Source organism: Dermacentor andersoni, chromosome 6 (genome assembly GCF_023375885.2).
Source record: "Dermacentor andersoni chromosome 6, qqDerAnde1_hic_scaffold, whole genome shotgun sequence".
Taxonomy (NCBI): domain Eukaryota; kingdom Metazoa; phylum Arthropoda; class Arachnida; order Ixodida; family Ixodidae; genus Dermacentor; species Dermacentor andersoni.
The window spans coordinates 30,000,857-30,024,050 of NC_092819.1; the positions used below are offsets into that span (position 1 = coordinate 30,000,857).

Consider the following 23,194-nt stretch of genomic DNA (forward strand, 5'->3'; position numbering starts at 1 on the left):
CGTTTCGCAATCTTTAGTGTACTCTAGCCTCCGGTCGGCACGGGGACTCAGGAGAGGCTCTTTCTGCTGCGATGCTCTTCCCTAAAGACTGAAGAGGGTGTTTGTTAACCAAAACTGCAACGCGAGCCAGCCTGTTTCTTAGGGAACACACGAAGGAGACGCACAAAGGGGATGAATCTAATACACAAGTTTACTACCAAATTCGGTGCTGCATTTATTATTCAGGCTTCCATACCGATTGTCGAGGAGTCGTTACTCCTTATTACTTCCACGAAAACCGATCCTAGCCCGGCGCTCCGACTTGCGTCATGTCGTCGCTGCTTCAGATCTGTTGGCCGGGACAGCGTCCTGTCCCAATATGGCAGTCGACAAAGATAACTCGTAGAGACCGAAAATTAATACACTTTTCAAAGAACGGAGCGATCTAAGTTATTGCGTTCGAGGCTAAAGTATCTGCAGGAGCGAAAGATATCTTATTTGCACAAGAAGGATCCACGGCAGTCAGGAGTACTTGAGTTGCATACTTCGCTTCGTATGAATTTCGCTTTCTTTCATTTCCTCTCCCATTTCGGTGCGTTTATTTCGGCGCGTCGTAATTAATTAAAAGGCGCTTCGCGAGAGCTTCGAATAAACGAAACGTGTGCTTTACCCACATTTGGGTCGCGCGCGCGCGGAAGCCATGAATTGAAATGCGAGATTCTTCTGATGTAAAGTACGCGTTCTTGGAACGCATTATATGTTTTCGCAACGCAGTTTGAAGGTGCCGTGACAACTTCTTTTCCCTTTATTTCTCTTTTTTTCTCTGTCGCCTATATGTTAGCAGACGGCTCTTATTTATCTCTGTCTTCTTTTCCTTCTTCTTGTATCTTCTTGATGCTAATACTGTTGCTACTGTTAAGAGGAAGCTTTAGTTGGGGAAAACTCAGATTTCCGCATTCAAAAACGTATGAAACGCGGAAATGCTCTCATGGAAACCCCTGAAACGATTTGAATTAAGCTTGATGCATTTAAGAGAGAGATCTAAATTCTACCGACTGTAAGAAGCAGCATGTTCATTTAGGACGTCCAATGTTTAAAAAATATCGCCGAATATTAGTAATACGCCGCACATTCTCGCGCTCTGCTTCTTACAGAAAGAAAAAAAAAGAAAAGGCAAGAAGATTAAATAGCCAGAACTCAAGAAGTGGAGGACGCGTAAGCTTCGTCTTTAAGAGCGGAACGAAATAACACTCAAAGACCCCTGACTGCCTTTTGCGCTTTATGTAACCGTAATGTTTACCGGGAAACGCTGGCGGCGAACGCTATGCACGAAGGCGAGCTTTCTGGTGGAAGCGCGGCATCTTAGGTGAGCCGATCCAGGAAGTAGTGCACGGCCGTGCCAAAAATTTACATCATTTTCAAATTTCTGTTATTGTTTAGCCCTTTTAATATTTCAGTCTCAGAAGATTTAACATAAGATGCATGCGCTGTCGGTGTTTTGTTTCACGACATTTGTTTGTGGGCTGTCATTCTCAAAATTCCGAGGAGGAACTTTGTCAAGAATGTAAGACAAAGTATGAGGAACTTTAGTGATAGAATGGTGTGGCGATATAGCCCGCATGTACCACACGCCATATAGCAAGGCGTGGCATACAGATATGCCTAAATATATACGGAAATTTTCGCACATGGACGGCTCCGCCGACACCGACGCCGGGTTTACTGCCACACGGGGCCTTTCATGCTGTCGCGCTGGTATAAAGAACAATAGGTATTGTGGTTCTGCAAACTGCCTTCGTTAATTCATGCGAATCAGACAAATTTCACATGTGTGTTTTCAGCCTACATGGCATTATTACAATGTGTGCGATGGTTTTGCAAAAAGTCTTACTCACAAATCATAGGCAGGATGCAGAGTGGCGTGTATAATACGTCAGTTGTATCTTCCACAGATGCCTCAATAGGTTCTGTTTACAGAACCGTGACATTTTATGTGCATAGATAAGCAGTTCTACACTCGATAACTAAGTTAACTTGATTTTTAGATCTTCAATAATTTTTTTCTACGAACATTGATGGCCTGCAGGCCATCAATGTTCTTAGAAAAATATTATTGAAGATCTATGGGTAATAAATCTACTTCCTACAGTCGGTAGACTTTAACGTTTGCTTTCCAGTGCGGCAGATTTCATCAAATTCAATGACGCAGGCGCCGAGGAAAACGATTTCTCTGCTTCCTCGTATTTAAATTTGAGCCCCGAGCTAAACCTTGCTCTTAAGAACACACGGCCGGCCCATTATTGTTCGCTTTAACCCGGAGCATTGAGGTTATTAAACTTCCATCGGCAGGCCGCCCAGTATAATTTCCTTGCTCCTGTGGAGCGCATTTTTTAAATTATTTTTTATGTTTTTCATTTATCAACGTTGTGGTGCGTTAAGCACTGTGCAAATATGCTGTGCCGATAAGTCTTAGCAGGAACATCAGTGCATTTCACCGAAAATTTTAGGAAATATATTTTGAAACTAAACACCCGATGCCTCCTAAATGGTTGCGACCTCATTACCGCTCGACTTAATTTCTGCGTTTGCTATGCCTGAGCTAAAGTGAGCTAAAAACAAACTTAATTGGCTAACGTATCTGTGCCGCGTCCTGAATGTAACGTGAGCTTCTTCAAGTGATGCAGCTGATACGACATAACTGTGCAATCTTACCACAGGCGCTATTTAATGTCTATTGACATTAAGCAATAAATAAAACACCCTGTATATATATGGTAAAGTGACTGCAGAACGTGGCTGGCTCGCACGGCCTGACTTTCTTGCGGTGGATGACTTTGAGCTTTTCTTTTTCCCCTTTATCCGGCCCGCAGGCGTGATGGGCGTCGGGTCGCGCGGTGTGCGGCCCGCGGCAGCGTAGCAGCAGTAGCCAGCCACCAGCATGAACCTGGACGCCGAGAACCGCGTCGTACTCAACGTGGGCGGCATCCGGCACGAGACCTACAAGGCGACCCTCAAGAAGATCCCCGCGACGCGCCTCTCGCGGCTCACCGAGGCCCTGGCCAACTACGACCCCGTGCTGAACGAGTACTTCTTCGACCGCCACCCGGGCGTCTTCGGACAGATACTCAACTACTACCGCACGGGCAAGCTGCACTACCCAACCGACGTGTGCGGGCCGCTCTTCGAGGAGGAGCTCGAGTTCTGGGGACTCGACGCCAACCAGGTACGAACGCGCGCCACTTTGCCCGCCTCTGCACCGGGCTGTATAACTTGCTGGTGGCAGCATCTCAACAGTGTGCTAACGTGGGAAGCCTCGGCCAGCGCTTTGACCAAGGGCGCCTGTCTTCTTCATCAGGGTTGACGAGTCGAAGTGCCCTTCGACTTGTCCCTGACCAAGACACGTCTACCTTGTCGAAACCTTGACTGCCGGCTGAGGCTTGCCTCGTTTGCATGCCGTTGATCACGTCGCCTCCGTCTTCCTGCATGTGGAGCGTTTATCTCGTTCACATTTGCTTATGTCATGTGTCTTCTGGTACAGAGAGTCACGGCTCTGCGTAGGTGCACGACAAAGTTAACTGACTTGCACCTAGTAGTTGGCACCACAACATTGTACAGCGTTTTATCAACGCTGTGCAAAGCTGTGGCGCCATCTTCTAGGTGAAAATCGACATACTTTCCCGCCTCGACGCCATTTCTCTCTAGGCCTTTATACCAGCGTCAAAAACGAAACTGATCTGGATAATAACGTCACACCATCGCATAAACTTTGTCCTCTGCATGCGATGAGACTAAGCGATGGCTAACTTTACCATTTGTTTCTTTCTGTGGTGACGAAAAGCTTGTAACACGCGCGAATTAGAATTGAAGCTGGCCGCTTGCGCACTGCCAAGTTGATACATAATTCCAGTAACCGGTGGGAGCCGTTCCGGTAAACTTATCAGACCCCGGTAAATTTCACTCGCGATACGCAGTCGCGGAAGCCGGTATCGGTAACGGTAAGAGGTAAGGCCATGCTAAAGCTTTGTAATGTGCTTAGCGGTGTTAGGAATGGCCTGCCAAGGTGACAACGTGCAAGTTATTTCAGCCCGCTGCACGTGTTTCGATCCAACCGGGGTAGTGGCGCACTTCAGAGAACTGCTGCGGATAACCGGAAGCCACGCGGCGAGGGGTCAGCTCAGGGGAGTTCTCGAGGGGAGGTAATAGGCGGAACCTCCCCATGCGCTTTTCGAGACACCAGACAATGTGCAGCGGCGGAGGCCGCTGTGCGAGGTCCGCTCTGGAATTTAGAGGCGCCGGCTGGGGTCACGCGTGACCATCTGACTACGGGGACGCAGGACAATGGATACCACGACGACTGCCCTGCAAAGCTCGTCTGCCCTCGGAGAGAGCACTGAAACCTGTGCGGCATGTGTGTGTGTAAAACCCCTACTCCCTTCTCTCAAAGGCGACCACGAGTACTTTCTACGATGCCGTCGAACGATGACGTCGAACGATGACGTCGAACGGAGTGGTTATAAGCGGCTGTTGTCGGCTGCTAGGGTCGTGCTCGTTGTCGTGCTCGAAATGTACTCGTGAGCTGTGTGCTCGTTTGCTGTATGCTTCGTCTTGCGGGCACCATTTGGGAGTCACGCTAGACTGTCGATGTATGTCTTGTTTAAACTCTAAGTAATGTAAATAAATCCTGCTCGCCTAGTCCTGTCGCCCCAAGTTCCTCCGATCGTCCTACAAGCCCGACTCCAAATCTAACAGCGGTGGATCAGCTATTTCCTACGCAGAGGAAGCTGTGTAGAGAGGAATGCACGGGTCTGAATTGACCGTCATACACGTCGCCATCCTCAGCGCTGAGCACTGCAAAAGCATTTACGTACATCTAGAAGTTATTGAACTGCGAGCTAGTGCTTGGCTGTCTGTTTTACGCGCAGATCATACACACAGTCTATAGTCCAGAATTGTCATCCGCGATTGATCACTGTCCGAGAGGCGCACATATAAGTCCACCCTCCGTAATAAATTTGATTTCGAGCAAATGCTTTCGAGGAGGAAGTGATAAAGCATACGCTATGATAAGCGCGAACGTTGAAAGAGACCTTGAGGACACCCAGGAGCCCAGCTTTCAGTTTCTGAATAGGTGTATCATCGGAGGGGGGAAAAGGGGTGGGGAGGAGGGTAGATCATTCAAAGGTGCCTGGAAATGGTAGCGCGACGACCTTGCTTACTGTCCTTGGTTGTTGCTAAGGTGAAATACGAGACCGATCCGAGCCGCTGACGTGAGACACAAAAATAAGCAGGAAGCGCGCCGAGCTACCCTATGCCGCCACCCCCCGCTTAGGTAACGTCGCAATAACGGTTGTTCAAGCATGAGGGCTCGCCTTCCCGAATGCCCCTCGCTCGAGAATGATGCCGCACTCTGCTAACCCACTGCGAAAGAAAGAAAAGAAGAAAGAAAAAACAAGAAGAAGACGGACGTCGTCTCGACGACATGAATTATGTAAGGCTTCGGGAGAGATATATCTGTTCCTCTCGAACGAACCTCTGACCCCCTCCAAACCACTCTCGCTAGCATTTCAACAGGCTGGCGGCAAGTAAATAACGGACGAAGGGGGAGGAGGAAAGCCGACGCAGCACGCCACGACTAAGACAAACGGCGGGGCCTCGGCATAGTGTAATGGCGGTCTGAGCACCGCGAGGCACAACACTGAAAGCAGCGGTCGGTGTACAGCAGAGGCGGTAGCCGCGTATGTATATGGCCCGCGAGAGATCCGAAACCCCGAAATCGTATATACTTTAGTGTACCACAAAGTATGCGAGCCGCCCTCTTTCTGCTTTCATCCGCGAGGTAGTCTCTCAACATCCGGGGCCCGAAAAAGAAAAGATCGAGAAAGCCATCGGGTGGAGAACGAGCCGCTAGGCTCCTGCTCTTCTCCTGCACCGTATAGCCTCAATACGGCGCCAGCAACGCGGTCCGCATTCGAATCGAGCAGGGCCGGCGTATATACGGTTGTATAGAGAGCCACGATCTTGTTCTCGAAGCGCCCTTGGTGGGTCGGCAGAACCCCAGTTCTCCTTCCGTGGCCTCATAATGGTGCTTCCTATCGAAGCAATTTTCTCTCACACTCTTCAAAGGACTCGCCAGATGGAGCGCCGAGACGGGGGCGGAAAGGGGGCGGGCGAGGGGCGCGAGGAGGGAGGATTGACGGCGGCGTGGCGTGCGTGCGTATGCTTGCGATATTCTTCGCACGAGAAGTCCATTTCAGGCGTGTTGTGTGCTCTGAAATCGACGCCTGCATTATAAGTGGGATAAGGCAGCTGTCTCGCTCTTTCTAGACGCAAGTAAAGAGAACAATAACTGCGAGAATGCTGTACGCGACTTCGGCGCGTCGATTCCGCATCAGTTCAAAATGCGGCGCTCCAGCAAACTTTTTGAGCAGACTTGGCGGGGTGAGTGTGTGCGTGTACGGGGAGGTGTGGGATGTTGCTTTGTGGGAGAAACATTGAGAATTATTGATGGAGATCGTTTGTACGACTTCAAACGCGAAGTGTTCCATGTTTTACGCGGGTTGCTGACGTAAGGCCTTCGTGGTGTGATTTGTCATCTACTCGGCTTTCCTTTTCTCGATTGCGCGCGCCGCTTGGTTTCCTTCGAGGGTGGAAAAGGGAAAATGTGAAACGAGCGAGTTAAGCTGCGCCAGTGTTTACCGTATGCAGTCGGCGGCTAACGACAAGCTGTTCCCTGAATAGCAGCATATATCTCGTGCAGAGATGATATATGCAAGGAACAAAATGTACACTAGGGACAAAGTTGAAAGAGATTGGTTGATCCTTCCATCAGAGTAACTGGTTATAACACGAAAGCGAAACGGGCATTCTAAGTAGCGGTGGCAGATTTGTTGCACATTCGCAAATACAAGTCCATAAAAGTTCAGTCCTTAAGAGGAAGCTTTAGCTCGGGTGCTCCTATCTAAATACATGTAAAAGGGGAATTCGTTTCTCTCGGCAACCACTGCACCAAATTTGACGAGGTTTGTTGCATTTAAAAGACAAACTTAAAATCTAGTGACTGTTGGTTTCGAATTCTTGAGTTAGGTCGTGAATTTTTTATTAAAGATTGCCAAAAATCAAAAATTTTCAAGAAACGAAACTATCAAGTTTACAACTCTGTAACTCAACCACTAAACATGATAATACAATTTTGTGAATTGCATCTAATAGCACATCTAAAGCGGACAAAATTGATGTGTTACACATGAATATAAAAAATATTTAATCATAGGGAAATACAACTTTTGCAAAACCGTTGTAAGCGACGTAACAAATTCACGTAAGATGTAAAATGACATATTGAATTTGTCCGCTTTGAAGGATCTAAGGGATGCCGTTTACAGAACCGCGATATCAGTTCTTGATGCAGAGCTATGAATTTGTAAACTTCGTGCTTCCATTTTTTTCAAACGGCCAAATATTTGAAAATCGATTTAAGAAAATTCAAGCCCTAAATCGAAATTCCGCTTCCCACAGTCACTAGAATTTAACTTTCTCTCTCAAATGCAACAAATTTCATTAAAATCGGTCCAGTGGTTATCTCAGAAAAACGTTTTTGCGTTTTTACATGTATTTGAATAGGCCGCGTCGGAGTTGGGCCCGAGCTAAAGCTTCCTCTTAACTAATTTCAGTTTTGCTCGAAGAGCGAAACAATGACAGCGATGGCAAGCATGAGAGGGCTGTGCTGTTGCGCATGCGCAAGCAGCACCCCGGAGGCTACTAGACGTCATAGGTATACCTGACGCGAATGTGAGTGCGTATATGGCGAAAATGCGTCGTTAGAGCTCCGGCGGCATCGCGCCCGCGTTAGGTCACATGTTCAAAGGTGATCAGACGCGCGATAACAGCGTGAGTCGCCGCGGCAACACCAAGCAGTGACGATCGACTTCGAAAAAGCGCCAGGAGCGCGCGAGTAAAGCTGCCGCCTGTAAACGCCGACTGAAACCGAAAAAAACGAAGCCTTTTTAATACTACCATCTCCCGGCCTTGTTTTCTCAAGAATTACTCAGTGATAAAACAAATGATACATAAATATCGTCACAGTAACAATGCACACGTCATCGAGAGCACAGTTCGTTTAATAAACCCACCCTTTCTAATTTTGATATCTTTAAGTTCTTTACAATTAGGCTCGCATAAAACGGCGAAGTATCGCCGTCTCACAGATTTGCGTGGCGATGGGTGCGTGGCGTACGCACATGGGGTAAGCTTTCGCTGCAGCCCGGCAGAGAACACTTTGGGGTTAGAAATAAAACTAAAAACGCCTCTTATGGGCACTTTGTATACTTCAAAGCAAACCAAACAACAGTGGTTTATATAACGAGTGTTACTGCATACCTCAACGCTGATGCCTGACTTTTGACTTATTACAGTGCAGAAATTCGCGGGCGTAAGAACATCAACAATATGCAGAGTTAGTCTTCATTTTGCACGGGTGAGCATAGCTCGTGTTCTCAGCCAAGGAGAATGGCTATTGATACTCCGTCAAATATATATTTCAGTCAACAACTTAAACCAGCGGATGAGTAGATGCAGGAGATCGACGCAAAGTGCGAAACAATCGTGAGGAGATTTTTTAAACTTTAGCAAACTGAAATGTTGTTTTTTAACAAGAAGAACAGATAAGGAAAGCTTTTGTCCTTGTCTGTTCTTCCGTTTTGCCCTCGTTCATGAAGTCGCGCTGTTATACTTTGAAGCGAAAGGTTGCATGTGCTTTTGTACTCGGTTAAAATGTGCTACGCGTTGCTGTCGCAGGTGGAACCCTGCTGCTGGATGACCTACACGCAGCATAGGGACACGCAGGAGACGCTGGCCGTACTGGACCGGCTAGACCTGGACACGGACAAACCGAGCGAGGAGGAGATCGCACGCAAGTTCGGCATGGAGGAGGAGTACCTCGCTGGCACGCTGTCCTGTTGGCAGCGGGTCAAGCCAAAAATCTGGTCGCTGTTCGACGAGCCGTACTCTTCCACCGCCGCCAAGATCATCGGCGTGATGTCCGTGTTCTTCATCTGCGTCTCCATCCTGTCCTTCTGTCTCAAAACCCACCCCAACATGCGCGTACCAGCCATTAAGAACATCACCGTGCAGACGTCGGAGAGCGCCGTCGCGTGGACGCTGGACAAGATCCAGACGAATCCGCACGACGCGTTCTTCTACATCGAGTGCGTCTGCAACGCCTGGTTCACCTTCGAGATCATCATTCGCTTCGTGGCCAGCCCCAGCAAGCTGGACTTTGTGCGCGGCGCGGTCAACATCATAGACTTCACGGCCACGCTGTCCTTCTACATCGACCTCACACTCCAGAAGCTCGCCTCGCACCTGGAGAACGCGGACATACTAGAGTTCTTCTCAATCATCCGCATCATGCGACTGTTCAAGCTCACCCGCCACTCGGCGGGCCTCAAAATCCTCATACAGACATTCAAGGCCAGCGCCGGCGAGCTCATTCTGTTGGTATTCTTCCTGGTGCTGGGCATCGTGATCTTCGCCAGCCTCGTCTACTACGCCGAGCGGATCCAGTCGAACCCCGAGAACGACTTCAACAGCATACCGCTCGGCCTCTGGTGGGCCCTGGTCACTATGACCACAGTGGGCTACGGCGACATGGTGCCCAAGACTTACGCCGGCATGTTCGTGGGTGCGCTGTGCGCGCTGGCCGGCGTGCTGACCATCGCGCTTCCCGTGCCCGTGATCGTGTCCAACTTTGCCATGTTCTACTCGCACACGCAAGCGCGGGCCAAGCTGCCCAAGAAGCGGAGACGTGTGGTGCCCATCGAAGTGCCCCGGGGACCTCACCGCAGGCCGCCCGACGTCAAGAACACCAAAGACGCTTGTAAGGCGGGTAAGCGCCGGCCGCTCTGTCAAGCGGCTGCCGATGGGGCGAGCGTGTGCGGTGCGCTTGCACGGGAAAGGAGGGGCTTTCATTTTTGTTTGTTCTTTTTTTTCTGTCAGTTCCTCGCCTGATCTTGCACTCTTTAGGCCTAGCACCGACCCCTTCCTATACTGCCCTTACCACCTAAACAGCAGCATAAAGACTGTATGCATGGAACCTGCCAGAAGTTAGTTCTGGTTGACTGAACGTAATCAGTAAAGTAATCAGCTTTAGCGAATTAAAAAAAAATGAAGCGAACAGTTCTGCAGAGGGACGACACAAATAATGAAAGAAAACAAGTACAAAGTGAGATGGTGATAGGCACAACAGAGCCTAACCTAAACGGAACTTAAGCGAGCGTCGTGATGGCAACCATTTAAGCCCTAGAATTACGCTGCGGTAAAGGGCGTGTGATAATTTGGCTTACACGCAATGTTCCTGACGCATAGGTATCTACAACTTTTGTTTTCGGCGCATAGCACCTTTCCACACCTGAGATGTCAGATTCATCTGTTTCATGAAAGGAGGTGAAACAGAGCTAACTTTAGTTCCCCCGACATGTCGCTGTGAGCCCTGTCTATAAAAGAATTAATCTGCGCTCTGTGAACTCGAATAAAATTACCTCTCTGCATATCCTAGAATTTTAAATAAAACGTGGCTGGGACTGTTATTGTCAGTCCGACGAGGTGCGCCAATTAACTGTCAACTGTCATACAAAGGGGATTAAATGACCCAGCTAAACAACATAGTGGGTGTGACGAACATGCGCCATGTCTCTTTCTAGGCACAGGCATTGTACCGAATAATGTGCTATTCGTACTTCTCAGTAGAACGAATGGTCGACCTTACGTACTGCTCGCGTGAGTGTGATTGCTTCATTTCCTTGCAAAGGCGAAGGGATACACACTACAAGCTGTGACGATAGCCTTTCAGAGGTCCCAACGAACAATATAAGTTGCTTCGAGCGCTATAGTGTTTCTAAACAAAGTGACATTGCTAATACTCAATTTAGCGCTTACACGAAAACAAAAGGTGTTGGGCCGCGATAAAAAAAAAAAAGTTCTTATGCTAAATTTCTTCCGAAGAGCACGCGTCAGCCAATCACGATGTGAGACGTATTACCAAAGTCATTCGGCGAATGTCAAAAAGCACTCATGATCGAAAAACTTTGTCGATGCCGCCCCTTATCTTTAGTGAACTTCCGTTTTCGAAAATTATTTTAAATAAATGAATAACCTGCTTCTATCTTTCAAATGACTGTCGAGGTGCCCTAAGGCACCGGAAGAAAGCTCCACTCCTCTACTCTGCCGTTTTGCAAAATGTCTGCGTCACTGTTCGCGATTGACCAGTTGTGAAAACCCTCCAGCGCACGTGGCTGCTTGGATGCTACGGTGGAGTATAGGGTTGTCCGACGTTTTAAATTATGGGATTTTACGTGCCAAAACCACTCTCTGATTATGAGGCACGCCGTAGTGGAGGACTCCGGAAATTTCGACTACCTGGGGTTCTTTAACGTGCACCTAAATCTAAGTACACGGGCGCTTTCGCATTTCGCCCCCATCGAAATGCGGCCGCCATGGCCGGTGTCCGACGTTTTCACAGTGCCATTATTCCTGTCTATCGCACGTCTTCAACGGCGGTCAATTGTGAACCATCCATGCTTTTAACGCAGGACGGCAGCAGCAAGTGATGGCCGACCTTCCCAGGAGGAATCAAACGATACGCACCAGGGGTCCGGGTAAGCAGGCGCTCGAGCCCTCCTCTTCTTTTTTTTTCGGACCAGGCATTGCCGCGGCCTTGATTGCACGTCGAAATTCGACGCTCGGACGCTGCATGTCCCGCGTAGCCAGCGACGTGGGGTGTATCGTAACGTGTCTTGTAACAAATTGAACGGCCCATATGGGCCCACCGCGAATGCGGTGAATGCAGCTCCTCGAACAACAGCAATAAAACTGCGTTCACACGATGAACCGTGAACTCGGGTGACGAGCATGACGTCGCTCCTTTGTGCCGAATCACGCCGCGCTAAAGGGACCGCAGATAAGCAGCTGCCAGGGACGCGATTAGTAGCAACTCAGTGGACTGAACCACGTCATGCTCGTCCGCGGAGTTCGGTTCGTCGTGTGAATGCAGTTCAGCGCAGCGGAATCATCACACGAAGTTTTGAGATTTGCGATTCTTGATCCTCCAGACAGGCATGCTTTGTGTGGAGCACGATGACTAAACATTTCTTTTTTTTCTTCAATATTTGAGCAAGCTGCTTTTCGCGGAAAGCGAGCGCCAATATGAAGGGATCAAGCTCGAGAACCACTAATCGCGAGCACGCAATTCAGCACGAATGGGAATGCGTTTGAGGGTGAGACAGATGGCAAAGCATTCGAAGTCGTGCAGCACAGAGGGGGGCTGACTGCTAAACGTTTGTCTGTGCCTCGGGCTTTTCTTCCTTTTCTTTCCCTTTTTTTTTAACAGACAAAACAGCGAGTTCAGCATTGCAGACTTTTTCCGCATCCAATGCAACGCAGCGAAGCAAAATATTATTTTTTTAGAGACCAGGGCCGCTATTTTGTAGCGATGCCTTATGCCTTATTCTATGGTATTCTTATCATCCACCACACACGGCCGCCTGATCCCGTTGATAATGTGGGCAGACCGTCGCTCTGACCACTGGCCAAGCGCGAAAAGCCTGAAAAAGCATAGAATCGGAAAAGGCATCGCTACAAAATACCGGCCCAGTCGGCACAGAGCCGTTGATAGCCGATAGCGCATAGCACACTAATAACTTATTGGTAAACTTTAATTGAATAAACAGTGAATAAACAATTGATTTTTGAATGATTCATCTTGAAGCTCTAAAGCAGCACTCGTGTTAGGAAGATATGTCCAGCAGGTGGAGACGTATATGACACACCCCCTCACCCTCCCCTCCCACCCTCCGGCTAGGTAGCTTAGGTAACCATACTTTACAGGCTATATATACAGCGATCATTAGCACTCTCTGAAGAGTCCTGTGCATGCGAAGAAAAGACTTGTCTGCTCCTAACGCTCCATTTGTGCTTTTAATAAACAAGGCTTCATAGCGTACAACGTAATGACAGAAACTTCCTAACTTTGAAAATACTAGGATACGAACATCGTTTTATGTCAATTGTGATAACCGCTGTTCCTCATTCGCAAACTCTTCGATTCGATTCGATTCGTTTCTGGCACTATTCGAGTCGGATTCGATTCGGACTCGAAAATCGATATTCGCACACCCGTAACTATAACGTTAAAAAGTTGACTCGCCAACCCGGCCCTGCGAAAGCGCGTGGGCAGTGAAGTAAGGCGTCGATAGGAATATGGAATGTTTTATTGTTTGCCTAGTCTAAGCGCGACGCCGTTATTGAGCATTACGATTTTGCACTCTTCGACGTTCATCATATTCAGCTGCTCTTCGGGAGTCTTAACTTTGCGTGGTCTACTCATAGTGGTCTTGCAATGAACTGAATGAGTTGCTAGGCAGGTCTTTCTTCTATATAGGAAGTTTGGTGACGTCACTCACTGATTCGTATGCTGCTGCTGCCTCTTTCCCACAGGAGCAGCTTATGCAACCGTAATCTTTACCGGGAAACACACGCGGGGAGAAGGGACGTGCCTCGCATTGTTCACAGGCGCTTTATCATCCATCATGAGGTTTCGACATTTGTTTTGTGCTTTTCTTTATTGAAATGAATTCTGAGCTGTGTGTTGTATGCGTGATTCCAAAAGAGATATTAAATTTTTTTTCTTCTGACGTTCACGAAAAATCCCGACCAACTAGAGGCTAACAGCTTCGCTGTAAAAGGGAACGGAACACAAGAAAATAGCCCGCTCATATCCACAACGCAGTCGTGATGGGGCGTGCGTGCATGCGAAGCACGGCGGTGCGGAGGCCGCGTTTAGCAAGTCAGCAACGTTCCGTATTTGCCTAAAGTCGTATAGCCCAAGAGACAGGGTATTGCCGCGCCTCTTTGTACAGTACACCACAAATTGAGCGTGTCTCGCGTCCTTTCGTTTCCATCTTCGTCCTGTCTTGCGTTGTCACCCAAGACAAGGAACAGAAGATATCCACCAGAGAACAACCGGCGGCTTGTCCATCAGCTACGTACCCTCTTCGGCACACGTCGCTCGTATGAAGGTATAAGAGCATTACGTCAAGTTTCCCACCGTGGGAGTGCGGTTTCCTCGAAGAGTGCGGGGCATCACCTACACGACGACCACGACGACGACGGCGTCGCTCGCTCGCTCGCCGCAAAGCATGCGGCACCACTCCCCAAATTGAATTCCTCCGCGCAATCGAGCCCGCGTTACGATCCGCGCATCACCGACCGACCGGCCGGGCCAAGCCGGATTTCTTCCGGTCGTGTTTACAGTCCGGGCGACGGCGACAGTCCAGAGGCACCGGCTGTTCAAACAAGCCCGCCCGTGGCCAAGACGTGCCCGCCCTGGAAACGAGAGAGGCTCGCAGGAAATGGGATAGGCGCGGAGGAGGATGGGAACTACAACACGGCACTCTTCGTGCTGCGCTCCTAGACGAAGGGGGGGGCGGGGCGGCAGCTGTGCAGATCTCGCTCGCGCCACGCACACGCCCACGTCTCAGCCGCATGTCGCATGCCACACGCGTCCGCAATGTCCACATTCTTCTTCTCGTTGTTGTTGTTATTCTTTTCTTTCTACCGCGAAAGCTGGCGGGTGGCGGCCGACGCCTCGAGTGGCTGCTCAAGTGTGTGCTGCCTGCCTGCTGCGCCGTGCTTCTTCTCGTGTTGACGCGCCCTGCGATGCTAAGGAGCGGAGGTGCGCGTGATTTCACCGGCACTCACTCGGCCGACGGCTGGAGGAAAGGGCGATTCGTTGCGAATAGGGAGTACATTAAATTATATTATCGAGGTTTAACGACCAGAAACTGCGCCGTGCGCAATAAAAGACGCCGTTTAATGGATTGCTCCGGATGAATATTGAACAGTTGGGGTTCGTCAACGCGCGCACGAAGCAGTTACACGAGCGTTCTTCTTTCCTTTTTTTTGCGTTACGGATCCTGGAAATGCGGCCGCCGCGACCGAGTATCGAGCTCGCGACCTTGTGCTCAGCAGCGCAACGCCATGGCCAGCGAGCCACGACGACGGTATGCGCGTGTTGTCATTATACGGATCAGTTGAGTCGAATGCGCTTCGTACTATAAAATTACAGGAGCACGCTAGAACTTTATTTAAGCTGCGCATCAGTTACGAGTTACCATAGTTTCAAAAAAACCTAACCGCGCCTACATAAGCAGTTTGCGCGCTTAACGAGATGACTGCGATTAGATATTTCTGTTTGTGCGATTTTGCGCAACTAAGGTAGGCCGCAAGCGAGATTCACCTTAACGGTGACGAACATGTCCGTCCAACAGGCATTCCCTACCACCATCGTAGGATTATGCCGGCAGGCTAATTGGTTCCATCTGTTATCGAGCCATATGTTATGGAGCCATCTGTTACGGGTGTGCTTAACAGCTGCCGGTTGTAGTCAATATACAACGTGTGCAGCGACGGTGTCGGTGTTTCTTATCGCGTATCGAGAGAGAGAGAGAGAGAGATAAAAGACAGGAAATGCCGTGCACTGGGGGAAAATGTATCGTGATGAAGAGAGAGAGAGAGCACAGTTTAGCGCACAGTGGAAGGTTCGCAGTCTGTGAAGATGCTTCATGGCTCTAACATTTCCGTAGGACGCCACTTTAAATATGTTAGCAGTTTAGTTATCTTCAACAGACAAGCAGCGTAAGACGCATGACAGTGATAGACGCAACAATGATAGTATCATACTTTAAGGTTATATATATCCCACCTAGAAAACAGCAGGCTCGCTCACTATGCTACGCGCAACTTCCTTCTCCTTTTATTCACTTTACCCCTTTTCCCAGCACAGGGTAGCCAGCCGGTATTTACACTGGCTAACTTCCCTGTCTTTCCTTCCCTTTTGTCTCTCTCTCTCTCTCGCTCACTATGCAAATGAGCGCATTACACAACGAGGCTGCAACGCTCCATAATCGTTACCGCAGCATGGGCTTTAACTGATGTTCCGTATAATGCAGTGTAGCTGGGGTAATTTTCTCGGACTTTGGTGGAGCGCTGCTTCTGCTTTGCGCGCTTCCTGCGACACAAGCCTTAATCATGTCCTTGGCAATTTACTCCGCTCCCCTATGCCTTTTACAAAGTGTGCTTTTTTCTTCCTTAACATGTTTTCCAGCACTTCTCTAAAATTTTTATTGTTTCTTTTTTTTTTCCTTTCTCATATTTCACTCTTATGCTAAGATTTTCACCCATGCTTTCACTGCAATGTTTCTTTTTTACCCATTTGGCCATTGGTACCAAGCGAAAATTATCAGCTCTCACCAAAGTATTTCTATCTCTTCATTGCACATCTACAGCGATGTTGCTCTCAGGTCCTAGATGGGCGAAATAACGGGACTTCACACAGTTCCGAGAGATGCTACGGCGACAACGACGCTACATGCGTGCTTACCAGGCCAAATTACCTCTTCGCTTACCTGTCTGCTTCTCATGGGCGCCATAAATTGAAGTGCTTTCCCTTCTCTCCCGGCTTTCGCGCTCAAAAAACAACTAGCCTTCCTCATACATCCAGCTTTCGCAACGCATCGCAAACAACGTGCAAGCGCCGCGACACGTAATGCGCACGTGGCGACACTCCTACAAATCGCTCGGGAACGCGCGGCGTCCCATTTCCGTAACAACAACAACAACAAAAAAAAAAAAACAAAGAAAGAAAGAAAGGAACGCACAATCCTTCGAAAGCACCAACTTTCCGATGACTCGAGTTTAACGTCACTTTAACCTCACCGCTCCCCTCTCGACGGCAAGTGCTTTGAAAGTTTTCAATACGGGAGCGCAGGGAACCGGGATTTCGGGGGCTAACAAAATTTGAACATCCCTCCCCGCCGGCAGCTGCCATCCCCTCTGAATGTGACAGATTCTGCGCAAACAAACGCGTGCAATTTTAACCCCTCCTTCTACCAACTCTCTCCCATTGCTCAAAGCACACACCTCAACCCTCGCCGTCCTACGTCATAGAATATATATATATATATATATATATATATATAAGGACTCTCGGCTACGCCGGCGGTTCTGGTGCGAGCGTTAACCGGCGGTCTACGGCTCGCGTTAATGGCGGAGGAGATGGTTTCTAGTCGAGGCAGAAAATACACTGCGCCCGGAAAGTTTTCCCCGGAGAGTGCGCGCTCTGGGCGGGCGCTTCTGCCGCCGCCTTCTTCTCGCGCACGGGCGGCGGCGGCACGCGGGAGAGGAACGCGCTACGCGCACCCACCACCTCCCGTCACTGTGCCCGCCTCGCAGCTTTCCGCGGGCCCTGCCACCGCCGCCGTCTCTGGCAGCGATCGATGCGTGCAGCACCCCGCGCACTCTTTCCAATTAGCATTCCCGCCGTCGTCCGGCTTCCACGCGCTCTCTCCTCGCTGTGCCCTGTTGCACAACGCAGAATATCAGAGAGAGAGAGAGATCAGAACGTGTGTGTGTGTGAGCGCGACAGGAAAGGAAGGGGGGGGGGGGGGGGATAACGCCTTGAAGATAGCGAATGATATGGGGAAGGAAGGACGTCGGGAAAGCCTTAATGAGGGCCGTGAGTGTCAGCCTGGCAGGCGCGCACGCACGCACGCACGCTGGCACCGAAGAAAAGTGTCTAAAGAAACTGGCGACGGCGGGGCTCCATAATCAACAGCTGCGGCGCGTTCGCGGGACCTGCGCAACGAGAGCTTGGCGCCGCCTCAATTAATCGATCGGGCGAATCAGTCAGTCACTCAGACGGCGAGCGCGTTAATCACCGAGCGAGTCGTTAAATAGGTCGATCGCTGGAGCGATCAATCGATCAATTTGTTGCGCCAGTAGAGATAATCTGACCGCTTACTTTTATGCCCTCTCTAACAACCGAGGAAGAAAAATGAAGTGTCAAATTTTAATGTAAAGTAATATTGATAATATTGATTTACCTCATTATATTATCTTAAGTTGGTGTGTTTTTGAGCAAGCTTAACGCATGGCCACGTAATAAGGAAGCCGCAGCTTTGTCAGCCTGAAGTTTGTCGTGAAACTACTTGCGGCGGAAAGTTTTTTTTATTGTTTACCTATCAGAGGCTTCTCATGACGTTTTTGTGCTCTCGGCGGGCATGGCATGCAGTCATAGTGAGGGTTCTCCATGCATACGGTTACTCCGGAGGACTTACCCTTGTTAGTTCGGTTATGATCACAATAAACACTGGCACGTGGGGTTAATGAGGTAAAGGAAAGCTGCGTCCTCTCCGCAATCGCGGCGTCATCTATTTGTGTCGGTGTCGCTGTGTCCTCGACAAATGACACATGCCCTCATAGACATTGGCAACATCGGGGATAAATCTACTGGCTGTCTGAACTGAACAGCCGTATCAGTGACGATTCAGCTGTCCCTTTCATGTCTCGACAGTTATCAGAAAAACAAGCTTGTGAATCTATACGGTGTGGCACGCCACATTCCGGCGTACAAGCTAGCGACTCTGTGGCGACTACGCAGTTCTGCGACGCGGACTAATAGGAAGAGGCAGGCAGGCCTTCAGATATTGGCTTTCAAGTAATGAACCGAAAGTGGCGTTTCAAAGAGGGATGTCTCAAAGCAGAACAAGGGCTGCCGCCGGCAGTACTTCTGCAAGCTTACTTCGATGCATACAAGGAATTGCATGGCAGTAATTTGAGCACCGTTTTACAATTGCTAAGAAAGTTGGAGCGGGGGTGGGCGCGCGCGCGCACACACACACACGCACGCACACACGCGCGCGCACGCACGCACGCACACACACGCACGCACGCACGCACGCACGCACGCACACACACACACACACACACACACACACACACACACGCGCGCGCGCGCGCACGCATACACTACAGAAAAAAAGAAAAGAAAAAGAAAGGGCAAACACGCTTATGAGTGAACTAGAACACTTCGCGCTCTTCTTCTTCTTGCCTCAGCTTTAAGCTTGATGATGCTTGGCCAAATATCCTCCAAATGAGTCTTCCGAGATGATTAAGTCGGAGAGAATCCCAGGCTGCCCATTCGAAGCACCGAGTGTTTTCCAGACCTGTGACGACGAAGTTTCTAGACAGAGCGCTGCGCACGCCAAGACACAGATCGCGGGTCACTGCGCTCAGTTATATGTTCCGCCGGGTGGAAGCAACCAAGCGTGTGCTCACGCGCGTTGCAATATCTACAGCGGCCGGCTTCAACTAGGAAGAAGGCACACAGTGCAAACGGGTCCTCCGCGATAATTAACTCGAACATGTCAAGCGTGCAGTATGGCGCACACCCCGCTGATGAGTAGTAGACACTGCGTACGTCCTTGCCGTCCGTGCTGATGAGCGTACAAGAACTTTCTGAACTGGATTAATGGTTGAATTATCAACAGTTGAATCGTCAGTGAAGATTATTGAAAGTATAGGATGAAAAAAGACTGACGTTAGTGTTTGTCCTGATGGCAGCGCCACCGCGATGATTGTGATAGCGAAAGTAGCAGCAACGTAAAAAAATAATCTCGGCAGATCGATATTAATTATAATCAGTGATCAATAACTCGTCGCGATGACAAGCACGTAGATTGGTAATACAAGTCGCTGCCGTATTAGCAGGTCTGGTTACCTTCATTGCAGGTACTATTGTTAATAATAATTACAACCGTAATGAGCGGACGTTATTGTAATGTCTCGACACTTGGATGAGACGCTAAAGTGATGACGAGGCTGCATGCTCAGGCTCCTTCTGCCGCGTGTGTCTAATACTGCCGCACGTACAACAGTGCAATACCCATGAGAAGAAAAATATGAATGCGGATATGAAATCAAATATCTGTAATCGTTGTAATATGCGTCACCGTTACGATATATTCCCATGCTGACGCAAGAGGGAAGCGCATCGTTCATATAGCACCGCCGGCGGCATTTGCGGCATTTCGTTCTGCTTGTACTATACCGTAGACGGCATAGGTACAAGTTATGCGGCGAACAATTAGAACGCAACGTTACAGTTTATCGACCCAATCTGATTTTCCACGGTTCACTGAAGCTGAACAATGTGTACGTCTTTCCCCCTTGCCTGATGTGCAAGTTCCATACTGGCGTTGTTTTCATTCCTATTTCGTTTCCAGCTGAAAGATAGGCGGCACAAAGGAAGGAATTACACGCTATGAAACCACCTTTCTGCTGTAGGTGATGCAGCTTATAGTATAAATATGTTTAAATGTTTAAGTACACTTGAAAGTTTTGAAGAACGAGCTTGGTAGTCTGTAACACCGTCCCCGTGTCAAATGGGATGCCCGCATCATCATCATCATCATCATCATCATCATCATCATCATCGTCGTCGTCATCGTCGTCGTCATTCTCGTCACTGTAGACGTGGGCCGTTTGTGGCCCCGTATCCAGTTGAGTGTCGAAATCCAATCGCGGAACAGAACTGCGTACGTTACAGTGGTTGATAATAGCACTGCGATGGTCTGTGAGAACGCCTCTAACTGTGCAGTCTTTTTTCTCTTCTTCTTCTTCTTCTTCTTTTTCTTCTTGGGCGTGACATGCATTCCGGGTGCTGTCTTTCTTTCACCTCTCATTCTGGTTTTCCCTTTCGTCAGTGCTACTTTTCTTTTCTGCTTTATCCTTTTTTCCCAGCGCAGGGTAGCAAACCGAACTTTAAATAAGGTTTTAGCAGTGCTAATAAGTTGTTTATCAAAATAAATAAATAAATAAATAAATAATGTTACCGCACAGTAGCGCAGTCTGTTGACACCTGAAAGGCGGTCAGCAGTGAAGGGACGAGGGTGGGGAAGTAAAAGGACAGGGAGCGAGAATAGCAGATAGGATAGAGTACTTATGGGAACTGATTACATATGTACAACAGAACGACTAAGTAAATGTCTATTCAGGTTAGGCTGCGTCTCTCTCTCTCTCTCTCTCTCTCTCTCTCTCTCTCGTTCTCGTGCGCCCGTACGATGGTCCGCGCACGGGTCACGCACGTCCGCCGTAATGCGGCTTTCGCGCCAAGCAACGCGGACGCGAAGCAAGAAGACGGAAGGAGATAGCCGACGCGCCAGGGGGGGGGGGGGGGGGGGGGGGGGGCCTCGGCAATCGGCACGGGCCGCTCGCTCGATGATGGCTCCGAGGGGAAACTATGCGTGTGCGCGGTGGCGACCCGCCGGCGTGCCTCGCTTATGATTGCGCCACGCCGGCACGCATCCTCGGGTCGTTCCATTGATTCCTTTTTTCTTTTTCTCTTTCTCTCTCTCTGTTTTCATTATTGATTGGTATACGCAGGCCCTAGCAAAGCTCGCTGCACGCGTCCGCGCTATTTTGACGGGAAAGCAGTAATTAGTTCGCCCCCGCAGGGTGGCAAATGAAACGGGAACGACGCTGGAAGGTGGAGCATCGTCTTCGTTGTGGGCGCGTTTTCTCTGTTATTATTTGATTTATCTTACTCAACGAGAGAAACCGGAATCACGTTATCGAAGTTGCGGTGCTTGTGCGGTGTCCGTGGTTTTAGCGAAACTTACGATGTCCTGACGAAAGCACGCGCTTGCTTCTTTCTTTTTTTTCTTGCATGAGGCTGAACGAGGACAACGCAAAGTAAGTTTTCTTAGACTTTTGGGGCACTGTAGAAATGGTCTAACGACGAAGAATATGATATCTTTTTTCGTCACTACTGCTCATTCTGGCACAATATTTGTCGACTTTCAATGTACAGCCGATGACGAGTCGTTTGACTGAGATACACTTGAAGATATTTTAATCGAATTGTGCGTTAGATAGGGTTTTCACGCTGGAGAAGTCCTCTATAAGCGTAAGCCATCGTGAGAATACCTTACGGAACAAATTAAGCTGTGGTCCGCTGACACAGCCGAAATTAAGGTCGTAAGGAAAAAAATAAAAGAAAGATAATGAAAATAAGAGCAATCTGGTTTGACTAAACGCTTTCTCCTAGACCATTCTGTAACTTGCATGCTTTCTGTAATCAGAACTTGTCACTGTCAACTAACTGGCTAAGGCTTATATTGAATAAAACATTGATTCTTCTTGCTTCATGCATGCCTTGAAAGGCTTCAATTCTGTCTATTGCTCATTTTCACGGTCTTGATCCTAGTTGAGATTACGGGAATAATGCAAGCCAGCTTCCTCATTTACTTTAACTGTTCAAAACCTGTGGTCTTCTTCAAAATATGTGGGGGTTACTTGTCAATGCATGTAAACTGTCTTTTGCTTACTTATGTTTAAGCACCGTTTTGCCCACTCCGAAAGGATACTACAGCTTGCCAACTAGAATCGCCACCATTTAAAGTAACGCAGAAACGCTACCTTCAGCCTCCCGCGATGATTGAAGCACTCTTAGCGCTGAAAGTGCCACGCGCAATTTAACTTTCCTTTTCTTTTCTTTTTTTTTCCCTTTCGGAGCAAGGCATACTCTAACCGCTGCAAGCTCGTTCAGGCGCAAGTGGAATGTGTGCATTAGTTTAAAACCTAGACCAGCACTGAAAAAAAAAAGAAATGCAAGTGTCGAAAGCGCTTCAAAAGTAACCCTGATCACAAATCAGATGCGACATAGCGTGCATGTCAGGCCAGCATTTCCCGGAAGGATTTCCTTCGCGTGCCAGGTTCACCGGAAGTGGTTCGTTAATTATGTCGCTTCGTAACTTTTGCATCGTGATTCAACTCGCGCTGCGGAGCTTAACTCGGTGCATTGCCTAAATGAAGGAAGGTCATGGCGACGTCTGGCCTCGCAAAGTCATCACGCCAGCCACGCTTCCGCAACCCCGTTCGGAATTAGCAACACTCCATCGCGTCTCCTCACTGTATGAAAGAAAAATGGGGGAGGGGATATAAAAGATAAATCGTGGGGCGTAAGATACATTCGCTGCTAAAAAGAAAATTACGACACGCGACAAAAAGCCGCAATCTGCGAAAATTGCCGCACAAGGTGGTTTGGTTCGTGAAAACGCCGACAGCGAGAGCCGTAACTGGGAAAATTTGGAGAGAGAGAGAGAGGGAGAATACTGATGATGCTGGCTGTATATAGGGCGCCCCAGGTAGTGTTTGCCAAGCTGTTCAACAAAAAAAAATATAAAACACACGTTGCAAGATAAGATGTTAAGATTTACAATGTTCGGTTGTCAGACCTCTGACAACCGAGCACCGTAAGTCTTATAATTGTATCTCGCATTGTAATTTTTTTTAATATCTTTTTAATCGTTAAACAATTTGGCTA

The 23,194-nt window shown here is 48.8% G+C and overlaps 1 protein-coding gene across 3 annotated transcripts in view; it reads left to right on the top strand.

Moving 5' to 3' along the window:
• LOC126521459 (potassium voltage-gated channel protein Shaw-like) overlaps nt 1-23,194 on the top strand; it is a 239,735-nt gene that overhangs the window by 157,144 nt on the left and 59,397 nt on the right. For all 3 annotated transcript variants that reach the window (XM_050170162.3, XM_050170164.3, XM_050170163.3), the window contains 3 exons: nt 2,850-3,202; nt 8,773-9,862; nt 11,565-11,630. In XM_050170162.3, coding sequence (XP_050026119.2) covers nt 2,918-3,202; nt 8,773-9,862; nt 11,565-11,630 — 1,441 coding nt within the window. In that variant the 5' untranslated portion in view covers nt 2,850-2,917. The remainder of the gene's footprint in view (nt 1-2,849; nt 3,203-8,772; nt 9,863-11,564; nt 11,631-23,194) is intronic.